The 21,309-nt window shown below is 42.0% G+C and overlaps 1 protein-coding gene across 1 annotated transcript in view; it reads left to right on the forward strand.

Moving 5' to 3' along the window:
• Window positions 1-14,436, forward strand: part of LOC116672468 (LHFPL tetraspan subfamily member 6 protein) — a 46,990-nt gene extending 32,554 nt beyond the window's left edge. Inside the window, exons 3-4 of the mRNA XM_032504358.1 lie at window positions 10,297-10,395; window positions 13,774-14,436. Coding sequence (XP_032360249.1) covers window positions 10,297-10,395; window positions 13,774-13,892 — 218 coding nt within the window. The 3' untranslated portion in view covers window positions 13,893-14,436. The remainder of the gene's footprint in view (window positions 1-10,296; window positions 10,396-13,773) is intronic.
• The last annotated feature ends 6,873 nt before the right edge of the window (window positions 14,437-21,309 follow it).

Below are 21,309 nucleotides of genomic sequence, written 5' to 3' on the forward strand. Positions count from 1 at the left end.
TCAATCAATAAACTTTATTTAATTTAGTTTTTTTGAATAGATATGTGCTATAACGTATCACTTTATATTCTGGTGCTGTTTCTAGGGCTAAAAATGAGCCTCTTCTCCTACTGAGATTCCCACTCGTACTGAACGGTTTTCACATCACACCTACACAATGAAAAGCTGGGAGCAAAAGTGACCGGTTAGTTTAGGGAATGTTTGATTTTGGGAGTTTTGTAAGGCTGCTTAAACTCAATCCCCCAGGGTAATAAGCTAGCCTGGTGTGTGTCCCAGAAGACGGCGTGAATGCAGTGGGCCGGCACTTTAATCACATGCAATGGAGTACTTTGTACACTTGGCAGTGGGAGTCAGTTTTTCCTGGAGCCCTGAAGCGTTGCATTGTCTTCTGAAAGGGAGGCTCTTTGTGTTTGCAGTATGGAGTTGCTCACATGATGAGCCCCAGTACTGTCAGAGAGGCATTTTGATATTTACCAGCATCGTGTGGAAGACACTAAAACATGCATTGCATATTTGGATGCTATTAACATGAGCATTAATGTGTAAATTGCAGGATTTTTGGTTCCCCACTCCCCAGAAGGCCTTGCGTTAGCATGTTTGCTGCTCATTGTAAAGGGTAATTAAGGCAGGAGCGCATCGCTGTAGGTATATGCTTACGTTTGGACACGTGGCCTACCATCATGCTTTTCTGTCAGTGGGAGGAGGGTGCTGCTCAACACATTAGACGTGACCCAGTTAGAAGAGCTACACTTGTAGGACCCTATAAAGTGGATCCTACCCTGAGGAGGATTTCCATACCCTTTGGTTTTGTTTTTCTCCTAGCATATTTTCTTCTTCACTTGCTTCGCCTCACTTTATAAATTCAAATTCCAGACCAGCATGCTGATTTTTTTCAACAGTTTGTAGAAGGTTCTTATATATCGGTGTTAGCATTTTTTCCCCACTTTCTTTGATTTCTTTTTTAATTACTGAAATTTCAGTTAAATAAGGGCTGAAGAACTGCTGCCCTGAATCTACTGTAAGTTGGCTTTGACTTTATCTTTGTCATGTGCAAGTAAAGTAGCTTATTGTCACCACACTGCCACCAAGCCTCACAATGACAATAAGTCATACAAATATTGCAAGATATTGCAAAATCTAATCTTCCCTTTGACTTCGGTGGGGGGAAAAAAACCAAGGCAGCAAATTGACACCAGTGTAGCGTAGCAGAAGGTTTTCTCAGATAGACTGCTAACATACATGAGCTCATTGTTTCTCCTGTTCTTTGTGCATTCCAACACTAGTTTAGCACAGGAGTGACTACATTAACAGGACAAAGGTAAAATTGTGAAACATTTTGAAAAAGCTAGAGGAAGAATTTCAGGAATCTCAGATGCTGCTGAATTCCTTCCCTTGCTTTTTTCCTCCTCCTAACTGAAAGGAGGGGGGAGAATGTCCAATTTGCAATATGAGATCAGAGGAGACATGGTTGAGGTCGCAGGGAGGCGTGGGTTTGTAGCTGGAAAGAGTGAGACATACAGAAAATATCTGCACCCTAACGTGAAAAGCTCATTTCCCGCACACATCCAGAAGACATTGTCTTCCAAAGTTATGTGCTACGTATTTAGCACGCCCCGGTTTAATCCCCATGCATATGTGTTGTGTGCTGTGTTGAGCTGTAGACCCGATGGTTTTTTTCTGCTTAATGAACCAGAAGTTAATTTTGCTATTGTAATTGGTGTGTTTAATAATTACCGGTTGTAGCTGGAAACTGTGTGACAAATGAATGGTGTGATTAGATAAGACCAGGTCCTGACAGAAAGCCTGTAGCAAAAGGCTGAAACAGATCAATATAACACAAGCTGCTCTTTGTGCCCAGGGCCAGTGATGGTGACTGATGGGTGGACATGGGAATGAAATGAGACTGCGTTGTAGGAGAGTGGCACAAACCAACAAACCAGCACATACTCTACATCACTTTGGGCTTATTTTTGTCCTGTTCCTTAGGAATATGTAATCTACAATGACAATGTTTATCATTTAACATAGTCTCACTTTTGACTGTTTTTCCATTACTATAACTTTCCTCAAAGTGTGGACTTTTAGGCGTTGACACTAGGTTGTTCTTTGCATTTCTGTTTTTGCTTTTGCAAAATTGATATACAGCAGAGAAAACAAGACCACCAAAGAAGCAATACGTGACAAAACAGCACATGAAAACAACGGTTTGTTTGCAAGATGGCATGGAAATATCACCACGCACACCTCACATTAACACAACCTGACATCGAGTCTTGTTAAGTCCTTTGATGGCTGCTGGGATAAAGGACTGTTTGTAACGGTTTGACCTTTTCTTGGGCTGGCGGCAGCAGATACCAGAGGAGAGAGGGAGAATTTGGTCATGGAGAAGATGGTCACACTCAGAATAAATAGTGTGAGCCTGCTGGAGAGCTTGTTTGTCACAGAGCTCTGTTCTTACTGGTCAGTAATACTGTTTCCTGTGTTTGATATTCAAGTTGCAAAGCCCCAAAAACATGGAGAAACATAAAACAGACTCAGAATACTTCACATACTCTCTTTAAATCCCTCCTTTCTCTGCATCCCCCTCATGCTGCATCTCTCACAGCTCCAGAATCTAACGTTTCAACCCAGTCTCCAGATCCCTGTCTCGCTCACATAAAAACACCAGCTTCGCTGGCAAAAATGCTCACGTAGGACTAAACCCTTCTGAAAATGACTGTGTTGATCCATCTTGAATGACCGAGAGAATCAGAGAACATCATAAGAAAGGCTGGAATACAAGCTGTGCATGCTGATGTGTGCCTTGTGTTTCAAGTGAAGGAACAAACATGCAGTAACATGCAGTCCTGGTTCGGTTCGGCTCGGTTCGGTTCACAGGCAGAAGTGACTATGGGACCCTGTCACCCTGATTCAGAATGACATAAACATGTTTACAATATCATATTAAGGTAATTACACGAAATAATTATTTGTATTAATTGATAAGATGCGGGGACCAATGTGTAACATTTGGTTAAATTGAACACAATATTGTTTAATCATAATCATTGCATAATCATGTGGTTAGAGGCGACATTGCTCAACATGTCTTCATTTTGAACTTGTAGTCCCAGTTGTGTGGCGACGCCTGCGGTAACCATGGTATCGCGTGTGGTTTTATACTACAGATAACACCAGAGCCTGAATTGGACCAATAAAGGTGCCAGTATTGTAATGCGTCTTTGATATACAGTATGTATGGTATGCATATCTTTGTTATATATGACTTCAAATGTGTTTTTGCGTGCATTTCATTGCATACGTTCAGGGCTTGACATGAACTTTTTTGCTCTTGTGGCTAGGGCTCTTCCCAATTTAGCCACGCAACATTTTCACTAGCCACTGTTTTATTTGATTAAACTTGACTTTGGTGGGATACAGTTTATTAAAAAAGCTAGATTTACAATCCTCTTAAATGTAAATGACCACCCAAATAAAGATTAAAAAACTGTAGGCTATAACACTACACTCATGAAATCTTTAGGTCTGAAAAGGTTGGTTGTGTGTAAAGATTTGGTGATCTCCGGTGTGGACGGGCCACCATGCTTATTAATATGGGGGGGGAGGGGGGGGCAGCAACCAGCGGCCAGTGACCAGTGTTACAGTAATATATTCATCCAAAATCCATGTTAACAAGTATATTTTCAGCGCTGTGAGAGACGCACTTCCGCAGGTGTTTAGGGGTGCGTACCTACTCAGTACAGGAGTTGGCAGTACGCAATTAGAAGTAAGGGTACTCATGTGGACAAAAACCTGAAGTGGCGGTACTCAGTACTGGTGAGTAGCGCCCCATTCCCGGCACTGGCTAACACTCCCACAGTAACTGGTCTACTGGTTTAAAGGGCAGCCCAACAAACCCTCATTAGGAGTCAGAACAGAAGGTTGCTCTTTCTACTTTCATTACTACCTTGTAATATTTCAACGTCTCGTTTTGCCCAAAAATGACATGTAAAAGGGTTTTGATGAATGATTGCTGTCAGCACCACCATCAGAGTGTGTTTCGCCATTTAAAGGCTTTTAATGTGAAGCAGCAGCAGGAAATGTCCTAATAATCTGATATGGTTGAGGAGAGTGAGCAGTAAGCAGTGATACTAATATCAATGAGGTGGAATTAAAAACAGTAGCAGTGGCTTGCATGCTGCATTGCTGAATCCCTCATACACAGGCAATTTGTATTCGGTGTGGTAATGGCGGACTCCACCACTAACAAGGAAAATTACAATATAGAGAGATAATTACAGAATGTAAATGTGTTCAGCAGCTACTGCTGAACAATTTGATTCCATGATAATAACTATTCTTACTCATGTAGTGTTTAACTTTTCCTAGTGCTGTTGTCCTGAGCTACCTTTTTGCAACTGGTTTTGTTAACATATTACATATATACACACATCAGTTTGTTGGGCAACCTTATGGAACAATAACATCACAAAGAGCCATAATATCATTCAGTTCAAAAACAAATTAAATCATTAGTTACCCAACACAGAAAGGAATAGACTGAAACTTAGGAATGGAACTGTAAGGTAAAGGTTTTGTACTGTATATTGTTGTATTGTTGAAAGCTATTGTAAGACCTGAAATATTGTATGCTGTATTTGCATATCAATTTGTTTTGTAATAATATGAGGTTGTAAAGTAGGGGAAGGACCTAATGAGCTGTGTGCTTCCGTCTCAAACTTATCCTTTTTTGAATTTGTATTGGTTTTTGGTAAATTCAGATAATTTGTTTTTTATTTTTGTGGTTTTAATTTTTTTGTTTTGTTTTGCAACAATGTTGATTGTTCGAGATAAACAATAAAATGAAATATTTAGGCAGTTCATTAATTTTACCAGCCTGCTTTATTCTCTTTTTTCATCGTGATAGTATAACACATATCTGGAAAACTACCTGACTCGATGAACAGCGTTGAAAATAACTGGAAAATAACAGAAAAAGTCCAAAGGACACGTAAAAGTGGAAGTATGTTGGCAGAGCACGGGCCTGCCCTCCCAGGTGTGGTTGCTCTGACACCTCCCTCACTCTTTTGCACCATCCTCCAAGCTTCAAAGGGAATGTCTTGCAATAAGTCGGCCCATTCAGGCACATCCCCACTCCAATTCCCTGGCCACCAAAATTCTCTCCAGCTTAGCGGCAGCCTTTTCTCCCTGTCCTCTTTGGCCTTTTGAATGATAACCTTGAATGGTATTGTCTCGGGGCATGAAGGAGGGTAAAGAAATTCCTTGCTTCTTGACAGAGAGCAGGAAAGCTCGACAAAAGGCATCAACACTCCCCAAGTCAGAGAATGTGGGGGATATGAAAAGGGGGCAGATTTTCATTCAGGTAAAAGGCGTTGACAGAAAAAGGATGGGTAACAAAAGAGCAGCTCCCATGAACAGAGCACTTCTCTGTGTGCTTTTTAAAGCAATTTCAAAAGTGAGCTCAACTACAATGATGAAATCCAAGGCAAGGATATGCAGAAGAAGGTTCACTGTATTAGAGCGGATTTGATGGATTGAACACTGATACGTGAGACTGATTGTATTTGGTTAAGTTCATTCAGCTGAACTATTTCCCAGTTCATAGAGAGGCCTTTCAGAGAAGCCATTAGGCCTGAGATACTCATTGTGATAACAACCTCATGGAGATCAATTGAAACTCCATCTGTGGATAAGTTGTGTGGCCTCTCAGATTCGGCAGGGCGCTCTCTCTGACCCTCTCGTCTTCCTCTTCATCTCCTCTGCCAGAGAAGGCTATCAGCATCAGCTGGCTGCCATGGCAACTGAAACAAGATTCCAAAATGGCCTAAGGTTTTTACAAACCGTGGTGTTGGAAAAAAAACAGCAAAGTAAACAGACAGACCTCCCAGGCCTGTGTTGATAGAGCGACACGTGAACCTCTCCCGCTCTCCCAGAAAGCTCAGGGGCATCTTTGAGTTGGACCTGAGGGCGCGGTCGATGCTGCTGAAGGTAAACGTTGATTCCTAAAAACATCTGTGGAAGGCACGCAGCGTGTCTGTGGATGCGGGGGATGGCAGATTTCTCACGTTTATGATCTTTTGTGTCCGTCAGTTGTTCAACGGTGTAACGCAGTAGCTGTCTATCGCCACCACTGTCCTCACGGCAGCTCAGTGGCGTCTGCCGTCGCTTCATCATGAGACGGCCATCTGCTCACTGAAGAATTAGCCGCTTGTTGAAGTATTTTTTATTTATTTATTTCATATTATTTATATGTTAATTTGGCTTTATTTAACCAGGAGTAGATAAAAACATCTCTTTTCAAGAGTGTCTCGGTCAAGACAGGAAGTGGGACAAATAACACCGCTGCAGACATAAAACAAATGTGAACGATTTAAATGAAAACAGAAAAAAAAATCAAGAATTATAAGATTTAAAAAAAGAAAGAAAAACACTGGAAACAGTTATAGCCAGATGTGCATGCTTCCCACTCTAAATGCCAGCCTCTGAAGACTGGGGGGGGGGGGGCCTAAACTTCTGTTTTCCCATCATGTTGTCTAAAAGAGGAGAGAACTCCTCTGTTGTTCGGTAAAAGCATTGGAATTCTCAAAATATGTATTTCAATTTTCAGTAAAGTTATTTGGGTATTTGCACTTTTCTACTGCAGTATTGTAATGTAAAACTTATGTTGTTGCTAATCAGCCTCTTCATTTTTTTACTACAGCGAACCAAGTTTTCCCAAGGGGGGTCATTAAGTTCTATCTTATCTTTCTAGGTTTGGTGCTTGTGACTGGAGCATGTGCACTAACAGCTCAGTGTTCCTTTAAGTCGGAGTCCAGGACACCAGATTTAGGTCAAGAAATATTGTGGGAAAAAACACATTTCGTGATACAGAGTGTCTTCAGATGTTATGGGAGGTCAAGAGTACAGTTTAAGAGGTCACATGCCCAAAAGGTTGAGAAGCACTGCTGCAGATGACAACCACATGCTAAAGGACACTAATCCCCAACTGTGTGTTTGGGCATCTGTGTCTGCTTAGGAAAAAATAAGAAGGACAGGAAGTATCAGTACGCATTGAGAATCACAGCCTGAGGCAGCGTCCTCTCACAAGTCCACACTTCTCTCGAGCAGTTTGCCACAGAAACATGATGTGAAAAACCGTTCTCCGAAACTTGGTAATCTGTCTCCCACATCCCAGTCATCAGCCTGTCTACCTCTGGTTCTCAATAACCCACATAGTGAGTGTGGAGGATGGGATTTGATGGAATTAACTATAGTGGCAGAAAATAAATGAACCAAATAAATAAAAAAAAACAAAAAGAGAAGCACATAGGATACCAACTTGAATTACATCTTGGCGATGTGTTCATATTTTTGATCTGTCTCCACAGTGTCATGGTAACATGTGAGTGCTCACATTGATTTCACCCACCGGCTCAGTGAGTTTATCCCCAAAACCAACAGAAAACACATTGTGCCCCCCCCCCCCCCCCCCGGAAACCTTTGATTTTCTTAGTGGTTACACAATGGAACTGAGCTTTTGTCTTTGTTGTTGCAGTAATTTCCCACCTGTCCGTCGTCCTACATTTTCTGCGCTCCATGTCATCATCATCATCATCATCATCATCATCATCATCGTCTGACCTGATGTGGAAACTATGCACTGAAGTCTTTATTTTCCCCGTCTTCTCTCTGAGGTGCCTGCCACAGAGCAGCAGCTCTTTATGGTGTTGATCATTTTAACAAATGCGATAATCAAAGAATGACTAAGAATCTGCATAAATCTTGATTTTTTTTAAAATGGAAATATTAGTTTGCAAGAGAGAATAACAATGTCTTTGGGATAGAAAGCTCACATTCCGCCCTGTGCTATTATTTTTTCCTCCCTTGTGCTGCAAGGAAATTCAATTTGATTACATGCTGCTGTATCTCTCTGCATTACACAACACTTGAAAGAGAATTTTTGATTTTGTTAAATATTAATCATGAATACATTATTGCATGCTTTACAGTCTTTACTGTTCCAAATTTAAATGGAACTGACATTATATAACGGGATATTTTAATGACTGTGTGCATGCTCACTGTGCTCATGCTCTCTACCTTGTAGAATAGTGTCGTGTTTATGTTCACCAGAGGTCCACAGTGGGTGCTTGTACAGGGACTTACATCAAATGCTTCTGTGTTACTTTGTACTGCTCAGCTAAAGGTAGTCATTTTGGATCTGAAGCAGAAACTCTGGAGTTTTTTTAAAGGGGCTGAAGAAGAAACGGCTGAGTTGTTAGGCAGAACAATCCCTGGATCTCTTCTGATCCCGAGTAACAACACACACTTGGTCAGAGCCTTTTTATATCCCTTCGTTCTCATCAACATAGAGAGTTTCACTGAATTGATTTTCTACCACAGGTGGCATAATCAGCCGGTCTATTTTTCTCCCAGCAGCGAGTCGATGACATTTTCGCCGTCCTTCTGGCTGCGACGGTGGAACAACACAGATGTCTTTTTCACTTTTCCTACTGCTGATGTTGGCCAGTTTGTCTGGCCCATCTGCATTAGCATGTGGATTAATTCCTGCTTGTTATCTAGGCCTAGATGTAATAAGGCAGCCCTGGATGGCGGGGGTAATCAGGTTGGAAGGCAGAGCTTTCTTGTCTTCTCTTCCTCCGCTGCCATCCTCACATCCCAAAACTGAAAGCAGCGTAGACACTTTGGAGGGGATTAAGCTAATGTGATGGCAGAGCCACCTACAGGGTAATTTCGAGAGACAGGCCTTGGCATCCAGGGAATAACTTGTCAAGACCTGGCTGTAGGCTAATATTGAGGATATTAATCCTTAATGTAAATGACCCTGACTTGATTTTACTCTTGTCTCTGTGTGAAGCTTTAAGTCTCTTTAATCACTGACATGAAGCAGTCCCTCTAGGATTTTTCCAGTTTTACAGTAATTATTGCGTACCAAAAATTGCTTGGTTTTCTCACTGTTGCCTCTGTGAGAAATTGCCAATCCATTTGCATATGTGCGTTGTTTATTTGCAGTGGGTTTTTTTCATGAGCTGCTGGCAGAAGAGTGCTTTGTTTAGTTGCTGTAAAAACGTGATGAAGTGCTGAAATCCCAATCTGTGTCATTTTACAAAGGGATTTGAGGCGTGTTAGGTGAAACTGTTGGAACGGGTCGGAGCTGCCTCCCCATCAGTATCAGCTGGTATGGGTTGATAAGGTGAAAAAAACATCACAGAGGTGGGGACTCACGCATCACTCTGCTGCACAGCAGCAGCTCTTTGTCTTTCTGATCATTTTAATTAAAACATAAACCCAAAAAATAAGAGGGAATCCACACAAAACCCGAGTTTGAATGGAATTCACCTTGCAGGATATCTGGATGCAACAAAGAAAAAAACAGCAACACACTTCTTTGCATTTTTTCTTCCTCGTTAATAACCTCGTTAAAACCCACATAGGCAAGGTCTCACAAAAACAATACAGACCTCCCTCAAGAACACCTTGACGCTGAGAGTTTGTCCTTGCTGCAGTGGTCCCCTGACGGCTGGGTACCCAATTCAGCACTTTTTTAGACTCTGACCGAATTGCCTCTAAATGATCAAGTCATTCAAAACCCAATTTCAATCCTAAGGAGCAAATCTCATCAGTGTCAGTGAGCCAATCAGCATGCTGCGTGCTTCTATCTGATATAGGGCTGCACTATGTGAGGAAAGTATGCGATAATGTTGTTGACTATCCCAATCATAATATTACCTGCGATAAATAAACAGATATTATTAAGTGTACTCTGTTTTTATTTCTGCTTCTTTCAGTATTCTGCTATAATGAAAATCTGAAATCATTTCCAACTTTCTTTTATTGAACACATTAAAGGTGCTGTCGGTAGGATTGTGAAGATCCAAGACTTGGCCAAAGAATTTGAACATTAGGGCCTCTAGCCCCCCCAGTAAGAGCGTTTGCCCCATGTAGGCTGAGTCCTGCAGCGGCCCGAGTTTGAATCTGAACAGGGTCTACAGTGAGATAGGGTTCAGGTACTAGAGCTGAAAAATAAATAAAAAGATTTGTGCTGTAATTTGTGATGTTGTAATTTCTTTTTGTTTTATAAAAATGGTATAGAAAAAAGAATTGTTTAGGAACCTGTACTGAAGTCTCTGTACTGGTATCAGTACTGGTATTGAAACATTTTGAACGCTACCCAGCGCTAGACCCGCCTCCCAAACGTCTCTTGTGTCTCTCCGGCCTCCAGTCATACTTTGTGATGATTTTTGAAACCCCAGGGATCAGCCAAGCCACTCACAGACTCTCCTTCTCTCGTCTCAGGTCTGCTCATAGGATCTGGCTGTGCCCTCTACCCATTGGGATGGGACAGTGAGGAGGTACAACAGACCTGCAACAACAGCTCAGACCAGTTTCAACTAGGTAAGGCGTCCACCAGGCAGATCCAGTACGCACACACACCTGCAGCCTCCACACAGCGCCTAAACCACACACTGCTGCTTCAACCATGACTGGGTAAATGGGTCCTGTGTTTGCTGAATGTTCTGGTCCTAGAACAGATAAGAAATGTATGCAAAAGTTGGAAACTGAGAAAAAACTTTCATATCTGGCCCTTGACATTCTGCCTTATTTTTTTTAAACGGATCAGACACAGCTCTCTGCTGCTGTCATATACTGAGGAGACACAATCCCTTGGTATTGAAAATGTATGATAAAAAGTCAACACAACCTCCAGTTGCTGTCGATTTCTGAAGTGTTTTATAGCTATAAATATGTGCTGAGAATAAGCAAGAGCTTAATCTGTGCTCTGTATTCAGCTGGCGTTCTCAGGACTCTCTCATAGACAATAATATGCTACTGTATCAGACACTGGAGGTGCTATTCACACTGCAGCTGCTCTTCTATGTGATGCTAATCAAACAGCGTTCTGATCTCCTACTTAATGTACACAGAGAGATTCATTTGGTGTGATTGTAATATTTTAATTAAATGTCAAAGGTACATTTGTGATAGCGCTGTTGAGCCCATGACTTATGTCATCTGTTACGCGTAGGTCAATTTACATCAAAGTCCACCATGCATGTTTCTGCCACTTTAATACCATCTTTTCTACTTTCTTCCTCACACATTAAGATACACAGAGCGTCTATGTGTCCATTGAACCGGATTACTATAACATATCTATTAACTGCTGAGCGAAAAAGGTGCAGGAAAAGGTGCACATTTTTATATATATATATAATTACAAGTTATATATATCTTGTAATTTTGGAGCCAGAGTCTGCGCAGTAGTGGTCTTCATAAACAGCATTTCATTTACTGGATTGTTCCGGTGCCGCCGGAAAATTCCAGCGATTTCCCCCCCGGCTACATTTACATTGCTACCTTTTGGTTTTTAAGTGTAGTTTTGAGCCAAAAGTGATTACCATGCATTAAAGTGGTTTTGGCTCCAGTAGAAGAACTGATCTCCATTTAAACTTGCGATTGAAGACGTAGCTGGACTTGAATGGCCTCTTTTTGACTGAGAGTACTGCCAAACATTACTCAACACCTTCCTGTAACGATGGCGGCGTCATTACGTCACCCAGCGTAGCGCGCATAGTGCAAGCGGAAGGTTCTGTTGAAAAGAATTCTAAGGTTCGGCAGAAACCGAACCCCGTCACAAAGCCCAAATATTCAGCCGAACCCGAATCTTAGTGCATCCCTGGTTAAAACACACCCAAACCGCATATCTCATCAGCATTTGCAAGCGTGTGCTGGGGTAAACAGGAGACAGCATGTATACTCTGCCCGATGCTGGTTGTTGCCATGGTAACATTAGTAGCTTAGTCTCAGAGAACTAGACGTCATGACCCAATCAGGGTGTTGCCAAAGGTCTCCGTTCGCTTTTTAAACCAAAACATACCAATGTAAATGTAAATCTTAGTATGAAGTATCAACTCAAGCTTTTTACTCAACTAAAAGTGTAAAAGTACTGGTTTCAAAACTATTTAAAGTATAAAAGTAAAAGTAATGTATGGGGAAACAAAATGCCATAAAGGACTAAAGCTTAAGCCGTGCCTCGGGGCCTATGGTGCTCTGACCTGTGACATCTATTATATTATATATACTATTCCCACATTGTGTTAATAGATAAACTACAGCCACGTTTTAAAAAGAGGAGAAGCTAATTTTCATTTAGTGTGACACTGACACAGAGAGAAAAAAACAGACAAAAAGACTTGGAGAAATAAGTATTTTCAGTGTTGGCTGCTGAGTCATCTGACAGCTGATTTGTTAATGAGATGCTCCTCCTCCTCCTCCTCCTCCTCCTCCTCCTCCTCCTCCTCCTCCTCCTCCTCCTCCTCCTCCTCCTCTCCTTAGACGGCTGGTAATTAGATAACTACAACCAATCAGACATTCTCCCAAGATGTAATGTTTGAAAAAAGAAGTCTTAACGGTCATAACAATTTCCAAATTTAGAATCAGATGTAGGTCCTATCTTTGCTTAATAACGCACATAATGTCCTTTTGAGGATTATAGAAGATGCGTCTGAAGGAGGCCCTTTATGTTTTCATTTGTTATTGCTTTTGGCTTTTGGCTCAGTTCCATCATATTTTGCCACTGGTGTGCTTTCCTAAAGTCTGTGTTATGAGAATGCATTTGTTTCAACAATGCAAACTCTTTTTCATAAGAGCAAGACTCTGGTCCATTAGCCTGGTCCTACCAGACTCTGGTCCATTAGCCTGGTCCTACCAGACTCTGATCCATTAGCCCGTTCCTACCAGACTCTGATCCATTAGCCCTGTCCTACCAGACTCTGGTCCAGTAGCCTGGTCCTACAAGACTCTGGTCCATTAGCCCGGTCCTACCAGACTCTGGTCCATTAGCCCGGTCCTACCAGACTCTGGTCCAGCAGCCTGGTCCTACCAGACTCTGGTCCATTAGCCCGGTCCTACCAGACTCTGGTCCAGTAGCCTGGTCCTACCAGATTTTGGTACAATAGCCTGGTCCCACCAGACTCTGGTCCATTAGCCTGGTCCTACCAGACTCTGGTACATAAGCCTGGTCCTACCAGACTCTGGTCCATTTGCTGTTCCCACCAGATTTTGGTCCATTAGCCTGGTTCTACCAGACTCTGGTCCAGTAGCCTGGTCCTACCAGACTCTAGTCCAGTAGCCCGGTCCTACCAGACTCTAGTCCAGTAGTCTGGTCCTACCAGACTCTGGTACAATAGCCTGGTCCTACCACACATGGCTTCACTCGCATCTTTCTCCTCCGCCATTACAGAACTACATCTCTAACTAGTGCACGGCCTCAACGTCATCGTTCTCAGCCACGCCCTCTTCAATGACTGGATTTTGACCAGAGAGTGATTAGATTTCTAACTTCGCAGAGACACGCAGGAAAAACTACGTTACGCAGAGACGGGGCTCACGTAGTAGGAGCCAAAAAATAAATACATTCATCTGTGCCGTAATGTGTAATGTTGGAATTTCTTTTTGTTTTATAAAATTGGAATTGTTCAGGAACCGGAATCAAAGTCATGGTATTGGTATCGGTACCGACATTTTTTTAATAATAGTATTTCCAAGAAAAAGCTCTATAAATGTCGAGTAAACAGTGCAGGACTCTTCTAACGCTCAGGCTTTCTGATGTTAAACCAAAATCTAATCAGTTTGTCCCCGGCCAAAGGCTTCTCTGTCCAAATGTCATTGAAATCCATTCATGGGATTTTGGAGAAATCCTGCTGACAGACGGACAGATAAAATAAAAGGTGAAACAAAGATATGGTCCTGAACCTTTGCTTTGGTCTACAGGTTCCTGCCAGATCGGCTGGGCGTATTACTGCACGGGGGCGGGGGCGGCGGCGGCCATGCTGCTGTGCACCTGGCTGTCATGTTTCGCAGGGAAGAAGCAGAAGCAGTACCCGTACTGAAGGGAGCATCAGAGAGACGGGAACAGGCCCGAGACCTCAGGCGGTGCGACAAAAGGGAGAGGACTCTGGACTCTGTGGACTCACACTAGTACAGCACATCAGGCACCAAGGACAAATCCTTATGGTGCTCTGGACGTCTTGGTACACAACTCATCTGACAACTGCAGGGACTGTTTCATAATGCAACACACACACACACACACACACACACACACGCACACATGGCTTTGAAAACTGGTTCTTCTCTAAAAGCTGTTCTTAAATGAAAAATGTATGGACCAATCCTGTTTGTGAAATTGTTTCATTTCTTTAACAAGATGAGTATTCTCTTTCTTTCTTTTCCCGGTCATTGATGTTTATGCGATGGTGTGCCCGTGATGAAGAGTAAAGTAATGTTGCTTCATTGTTACGTGAAGTGTTTCTGTCTCCTCTTTGTGTCTCATCTTTGCCTTAAACACAAACTGAAATGCAATAATCCCTATGACCTAAAGCAATCCAACACTGGCTGCCTGCTTCCACAACCTCGACCTTTTCGGAATTCCCAAAAATCTACGCATAGTTTATTTAACACATTAATAAGATATACATTGTGTATGATAATGTATTTTGTCATATTAGCACATGTTTTGTATTCACTCTTCAAGTTATTCTTTGTCATTATTTTCGTTTTGTAAATAAATGTTTATGGAAATTCTGGATTTAAACCGTGTTTTTTTTTGGCAGTCACTGAATACATTAAGGAAGGTCTCCTCTTCCATTCTAAAAAAGCTTTTCCCATGACCTCTTGATCACAAGCGTCCTTTCAACTAGTTAACCCTTGTGTTGTCCTTGGGTCAAATGTGACCAATTTTTAGATCAGAATTATGGGTTTCTTTGAACTAAATTGCCCCAAAATAACATGAAAACGTGGATGTACGTTGTATGGAAGCCACGTAAAATTAATGATTACTTTTATTGAACTGTGGGTGTTTGTTTTTTTCAATTTTATAGCATTTGAAACAAACTGCGATCCACTCAACATCCTCTGAGCTTAACTACGAGTCCAAATAATCCACAATATCTGGTTTTTAGCAAACAAAAAATATGTATTATTAAAAAGTGACAAACGTTTCAAAAAGCGTCAAAAAACATTGGAGAAAAAAAGAAGTTGATTTGCAATTTTGACCCGGAAGGACAACAAGTTCACTCTCTGGTAAGACAACACAAGGGTTAAAGAGGATAAGGATGGGTAGTAGTGATGGCCAAATGAAGCTTCAGGAACCAGTCTATTTATATTCTGAGCCACTAGATGGCGCTCTCTGTTCTACAAAGGGTTGAGAATACATTGAATTGCAGCGCCTTAGGCCTTTCTCTTAAAACCCAGAGCGCCATCTAGTGGGCACAGAAAATAAAAACATTGGTTCACGGAGCTTCATTTGGCCATCCCTAATGGGCAGTGCTGTGAAGTTACCTTTTCCCTTTAAATCATGTGACCTCCTGCCAGATTGTTTTCCTTCTGGAAATCAGGTTACTCCACTGTAAAGCGTCCCAGTCTTCCAGACAAAGCCTGAGATATAATCATACCCGGGGACATAAAGTCTCTGATAAAGAGCATTCATCAGCTTCATGTCAAGGAGTACCTCACAGTGCAAATAACAATAATGGTGACCTTTTCATAGCAATTACCACAGCTGTACGTGTCGTCAGAGGGCGAGGCCTGCACCCAGCCTCTCCAGTTACTATTTTTAGTCATTTTTTCCTCTTCTTTCCCCCCCCTTTGATTAACAAACAATGCTTCAGAGATTCATCCGAGCTCAAGTGTACAAAGTCAGCTCATTTACAATGCAGCTGTTCTCCTCATTAGCATGCCCGTTTTCTCACAATGCTCGGCATCCCCCCCCAGATGACAGCAACCCACCCTCCTCTCACTTGAGAACTCTCTCTCGCTCTCAGTACTTGCTCTGTTTAATATGTTAGTGCGGCTCCTTTGCGTTCTGCTCTCTCTCTCTTTCTCTCTCTCTTTGATCTGCTGTGCTGATTGATTTCACCAGCGATTGTTACAGAGTGTCAACCAGATGTCTCATCAGCGGAGGCTGACACATTGGGGTCAGGTTGGAGCGTACCCTCCTTCATATCAGTACCTTTACCTCAGACTGACAGGGTGTGCTGTGCCATCTGAGGTCATACTCGTAGGCGGCAGATTGTCTTAAAACATGCAAAATGTACAGCTGCTCTCATCAGCTGCTCAGTCAAAGGGATATTTCAGCTGCTGGAACTGATTCACGATGACCAGAGCTGCTGTAAGAACTTTGAAAATACACTTTTTTAATACCTTGAGGATCACACAATGATTTATAATCAGCCCACAATCTCTGACAGATTTCAATCAGGAGAAGTTTGGGCTGAGTGGTAGAGCATTCACCTGCCAATTGGAAGGTTGGTAGTTTCATTCCTGGCCCTGCAAACCCCTGACAAGGTGTGCAAGGCACTGAACCTTGACTTGCTGTCATTGCTGTGCTGGAAAAGCAATATATAAAAACAGTCCATTTGGGAGTGGAAAATTACATTTTTAACATGGTGCATAATCTGTTGATATTAGTCTTTGGAGATTAGACTCCATCGCAACTTTAAATAAATTATAAGGGGTTTAGAGGCCATGGACATACAGGATCATCCCCCCCCCCCATGGAGGCTAGACACCACTGGTGGTGATGAAGGGATGAAGGAGGCCTGAAGATCTGGATGGATGATGCGATGAGGAGCGGGGCTCCTGATGAAGGAGGAAACCTGGGCGCTGCTGGGAATGATGATGAGAGCCAGAGGTGAACGGGGTGTGTGTGTGTGGGGGGGGGGCATCGATTTAGCCTGAGATGACAACTGGCAGCAGAGTGAGGAGAACAGGTTTAAAGTATGGCTGCAACAACGCGATAGCTCCCGGTGATCGTTGCATAATCTGGTTGCTTTACTGAAAGACTGAAAGCCCAGTCAGCTGATTGGGGGGGGGGGAGAGAGAAAATGTAAATCTTAGAAATCTTACTGACTTAACCTACGCTAAGCTTCATGTGTCAAAACCTGGAAAAATAAAACCCCAAATCTGAGAGGCTAAGACACCAACAGAGAAAAAAAATATATATATATATATATATATATATATATATATATATATATAAAACTGGGGGTGAACTGACCCTTTACGAGCACCTTTCAAACCTACAGGATTTTATGCATTTCATGCAAATGATCAAAGTGCAATTTGCTTTGATTTGATTGTTGGAGTATGACTTTTAAGGGGTGGAGTCAAGAAACTTTGGAAAATTATTTTGGAATATTGATGATTGAATTGAAATATAGTCAAAATAACAAAACATGTAGTTAAATATGACAGGGATTGCCTTATTTTACATTCATGGCCAGTGCATTTATGATTTGGCAGGATTACCCGCTGGATTATCTCTTCAGAGTATAATTTGATCAGCCACAATGAGACAAACTCAAACAAGTTAGCAAATTAGCAGCTGGATTGAAAAAGTAAAAAAAATCTTAATTTCCAAATTCATTTTCTTAAACCTTGACGGAAAATGCCATGAGAGAAAGAAAACATAAGGTGAGATCAGCAAAGACAATCGTAATTTGTGAGTTGAAAACAGCGGGGATTATTCAAGGAAAGAAAGTAGTGAATTACCTTCAGAGAGTTCAACCTGGGCCGCCAGATACTCTCACGTCAATTCATTAGTTCTAATTGTTTTGCTTTTTTTCCCCCGACACCACCCTACTGAGATAATTACTGCCCTTAAAAGCAACTCTGCTTAAAAAAGGTGTTGTGCTACTACAACCCCAATCTCCATGGAGATATTTCATAATTGATATTGCTGCAGGATAGTAAGATAGTGAGCCATAACTGCAGTCATATAGAGCAAAATAGTGATATGTCACCCCTCAGCAGCAATTATTCTGTTGTGTAATAAATGTGGATGGACTGGCAGTGTAAAGTATAATAACTGGCTCAGTCCTTACCAGCGGGTTCGAATCCGACCCGGGGCCCTTTGCAGCATGTCCTCCCCCCTCTCTCTCCCCCATTTTCTGTCTCTCTTCAGTTGTTCTAAATAAAGTAAAACCCCTAAAACATATCTTTAAAAAAAACTGAAACATGAAAAAGAAGAAATCCAGTACCAAAGTATACGCAGCCCTTTAACTACAGTAAGTAAGTTGCTCAGGTGTTCCACATTAACTAGAAGGCAAACAGTGTTCCCAGAAAGTGGAGTCGTTTAGGCCAACATCTTTGAAATCTCTCAATCTTATCGATTTGAAATGAAACACCACCCACATATTCTGTTCTGAGTTGCCTAGTCCCCACTGAACTTAAAGGTCCAGTGTGTAATGTTGCATTATCAAAGTCGGTGTTGCCCGTTCACATGTCCTTTTTATGAATATTTACCACCACCTTCAGTTCCAAGTATTCCTATTGGCTTAAAATGTCATAATATATTTGCAGACGCTCCATATTCATGCTCCATCTTGAAGTACGTTAGTTGGTGAGGGACAAACAGGACGTTCTGGTCCGCCTTTTGCGTCTTCCCTGTCACATGATGAACTCCCAGATGCTGCTAAGGCTGCTGAGGCTGCTAACAGGTATCATCGCTTCCTGACCCCGGCAGGTTTGAAGAAGGAAACATGGCGTGACTGGGAAATGAAGTGAATTCATGATAACACACACCAGGAATCAACATGGAGGATCAGCTCACAGACAGGAAGGGATTTATTGATCACAGCTCAAATTCCCTTCACTGGTTCACCTACAGGGATACAACGGAGGTAGCGGTTAGTACAGTTCTAAATTAGATAAAAGATAATCCTCATACTGTGAGGATGCATTTTAATAAGACAAAATGTCAGTCTCCTCAATATTACTGTAATAGAGCCACTGTTTACTTGTTAAAGGTCACACACGCCCACACAGGTGTTTCCAATTCTGGCTGATTACATCTTCAAGGAAGGTCGAGCTACGCTGGGGACTCCTAATGGGCTTTTTCATAGCAGCAGTTTGGATTTATCAAAGTAGGAAAAGCACAGGTGATCGTAGTAACAAGGAGTTCAATTCAAGTGTCCCAGGAAGCCTTGACACTGTGACAGGGAGCCAGCATGCACAACACTAGAACCCTGAAACCAGATGGAATGCAGCCATCATTCTTTTCTTTTTTTAAACCTGTGGTTTCATAATATATTCAGTGGACAAGGCCTATGACAAAGGTGTAATTTGTCCCACCCTAACATGTGCAGCAAAGCTTACAAAAGTGGGCGGGAGATGTCAACCGAGTGCAGTCTGTGCATGCTCAGTCCCCATGATGCTCCCACAGTCCTGAGAAAGGGCTGATCAGCATGAGTGATTACAAGCTCCTGTGTGGGTTGAAAATAGGTACGGTAAGGGAACATCTAACAAATTAGGGACAATTTGAGGATTTAGCACAATGTTGTGTCACCTGCATGCAAGATGACAGCTCCTCACTGATTTCTGCTTTATCATCTTTTTTTACTGTTATTTATAGGCAAGTATGTAAACCTACTGTATGCCACACATCACAGCATTTATGGCCTAATAATATGCGATGCCCGTCCCTAGATGGGCCTTTAAAATACATAAAACTCAATTAACCCATAAAAGATACACTTACTGATACTACTTCTGTGTTGCATTATAAGTATGTTTCCCCGTGACTACACCTGATTAGATGTCTCAGCAGTTGTTTTTTATTTCTACATCTTCTCAGACATCAGAAATAAACCTATGGGCTATATGTCTGGACAATGTCATCAATAACAGATGTCAATTTTTCATGATAGAGAAGTAATAAACATCCAAGTCCCAAACGGCCTCCATGTTCACTTGGTCCTCTCTTCACCACTTCATTCCATTGTCTCCTTCAGTTGTTTCCTAGCAGGAGAAGAGTGGCGCTGAGGGATGGGAAGAAAGAAGCAGGAGTGAAAAGGCTTTGGTATCCTCCCACTCGTGTCTTCTCTGTGTGCAGCTAGCATCAGTGAAAAACTCTAGGAAGCAGGCTAGCATCGCCTGTCAAGCCACTTCAGTTAAAATTCAAATGCAAGCAGTAGCATTTTTTTCCAAGCCTGGGTGAGACCTAGCTAGAGCGACGTTATACTTACTAAAGACACAAAGTAATGAGAACTGGAATCACACCTCTGGGCACAGCCTTAAAGGAAAAAAACATTGTGAGCTTCTCAAAGCTTGCAGAGCCGGCACAGTTTCCATTCAGTGCTGAATGGAGACCCTGAATCTGTAGCACTATAGTTTCAAATATATACATATACACACTCTGTATATATAAAAGGCTTCGCAGCCTTCTCTTTACTCCGGGAACATAAACACTTCCAGAGCATGAACGTGAAAGACAGAGTGCAAAGATTCCAGGACCCTATAGAAGACTGTACTGGAAGACTACTGTAGTGTGAGATATATGCAGAGAAGATGCAAGAGCAGCATTCTCTGACTTCATATCTAATAATTGCCACAACACTAGCGTACTGTTCAGTGTAATCATCTCTGCTATCGAGCCTCTGCTGAACACAATCCTCCCAGGAGAAACATGCTGATTCTTTTATCCTTCACCAGAAGCTCGTGAGCAATGGTTTCCAAATCTGCTGCTGTATTAAACTTATTTTCCTATCATGTTTTTAAAGAGGTGTTAAATGAATTTCATCCCCTGTCCCCAAAATGTGTCCCAGCTGAGCTCTTCTGGAAGGTCTTTGATACATTTAATCGCAGTATCTTATTAGTCATAAACAGCTCTCTGCCCACTAGTATGATCATATCCAGGTTCTATTTAATAATCCAGCCTTGATCCCGTAATCCTCAGTAACTATGGGCTGAAATTTAAACTGCTGTTACTTTATGGATATTATTCTTAAAGGTGCCCTGCCACACAAAACTGTTTTTACATTTTTTGAAATGTGTGAGGTCCATATGTGTGTGTGTGTGTGTGTGTGTGGTGTGTGTGTGTGTGTGTGTGTGTGTGTGTGTGTGTGTTATGTGGTGAATGTGAAGATGAACTGCTACCTCCTCTGTCAGCTCTAGACGCTGAAAAAGAATAAGAGGAGAAATCAGACCAATCAGAACAGCTGCTCAGTCTGACATCATGTTGCCTGAGCTCATTAATATTCATGAGCTGGGTAAAGGGTGCTGATAGCCAGGCTCTCATTGGCTAGCTTGGCTAGCCAATCAGAGTTAAGCAGCTTAGTTCATTGATTAATGAGAACTGGCACAAATCATGACAAACTCGCACAAACTCTGCAAACAAGTCGTGATAAACCCACTGCACGCTAATGCTCAGCCCTCAACACGCATGGCATTTAAAGAAATAAATATGTTCTCAACAACAACAAGACATTTCCAGTGGTAAATTATCGTATGTTCTGCTTTACTGGTACT

Source organism: Etheostoma spectabile, chromosome 3, assembly GCF_008692095.1.
Source record: "Etheostoma spectabile isolate EspeVRDwgs_2016 chromosome 3, UIUC_Espe_1.0, whole genome shotgun sequence".
Classification (NCBI taxonomy): domain Eukaryota; kingdom Metazoa; phylum Chordata; class Actinopteri; order Perciformes; family Percidae; genus Etheostoma; species Etheostoma spectabile.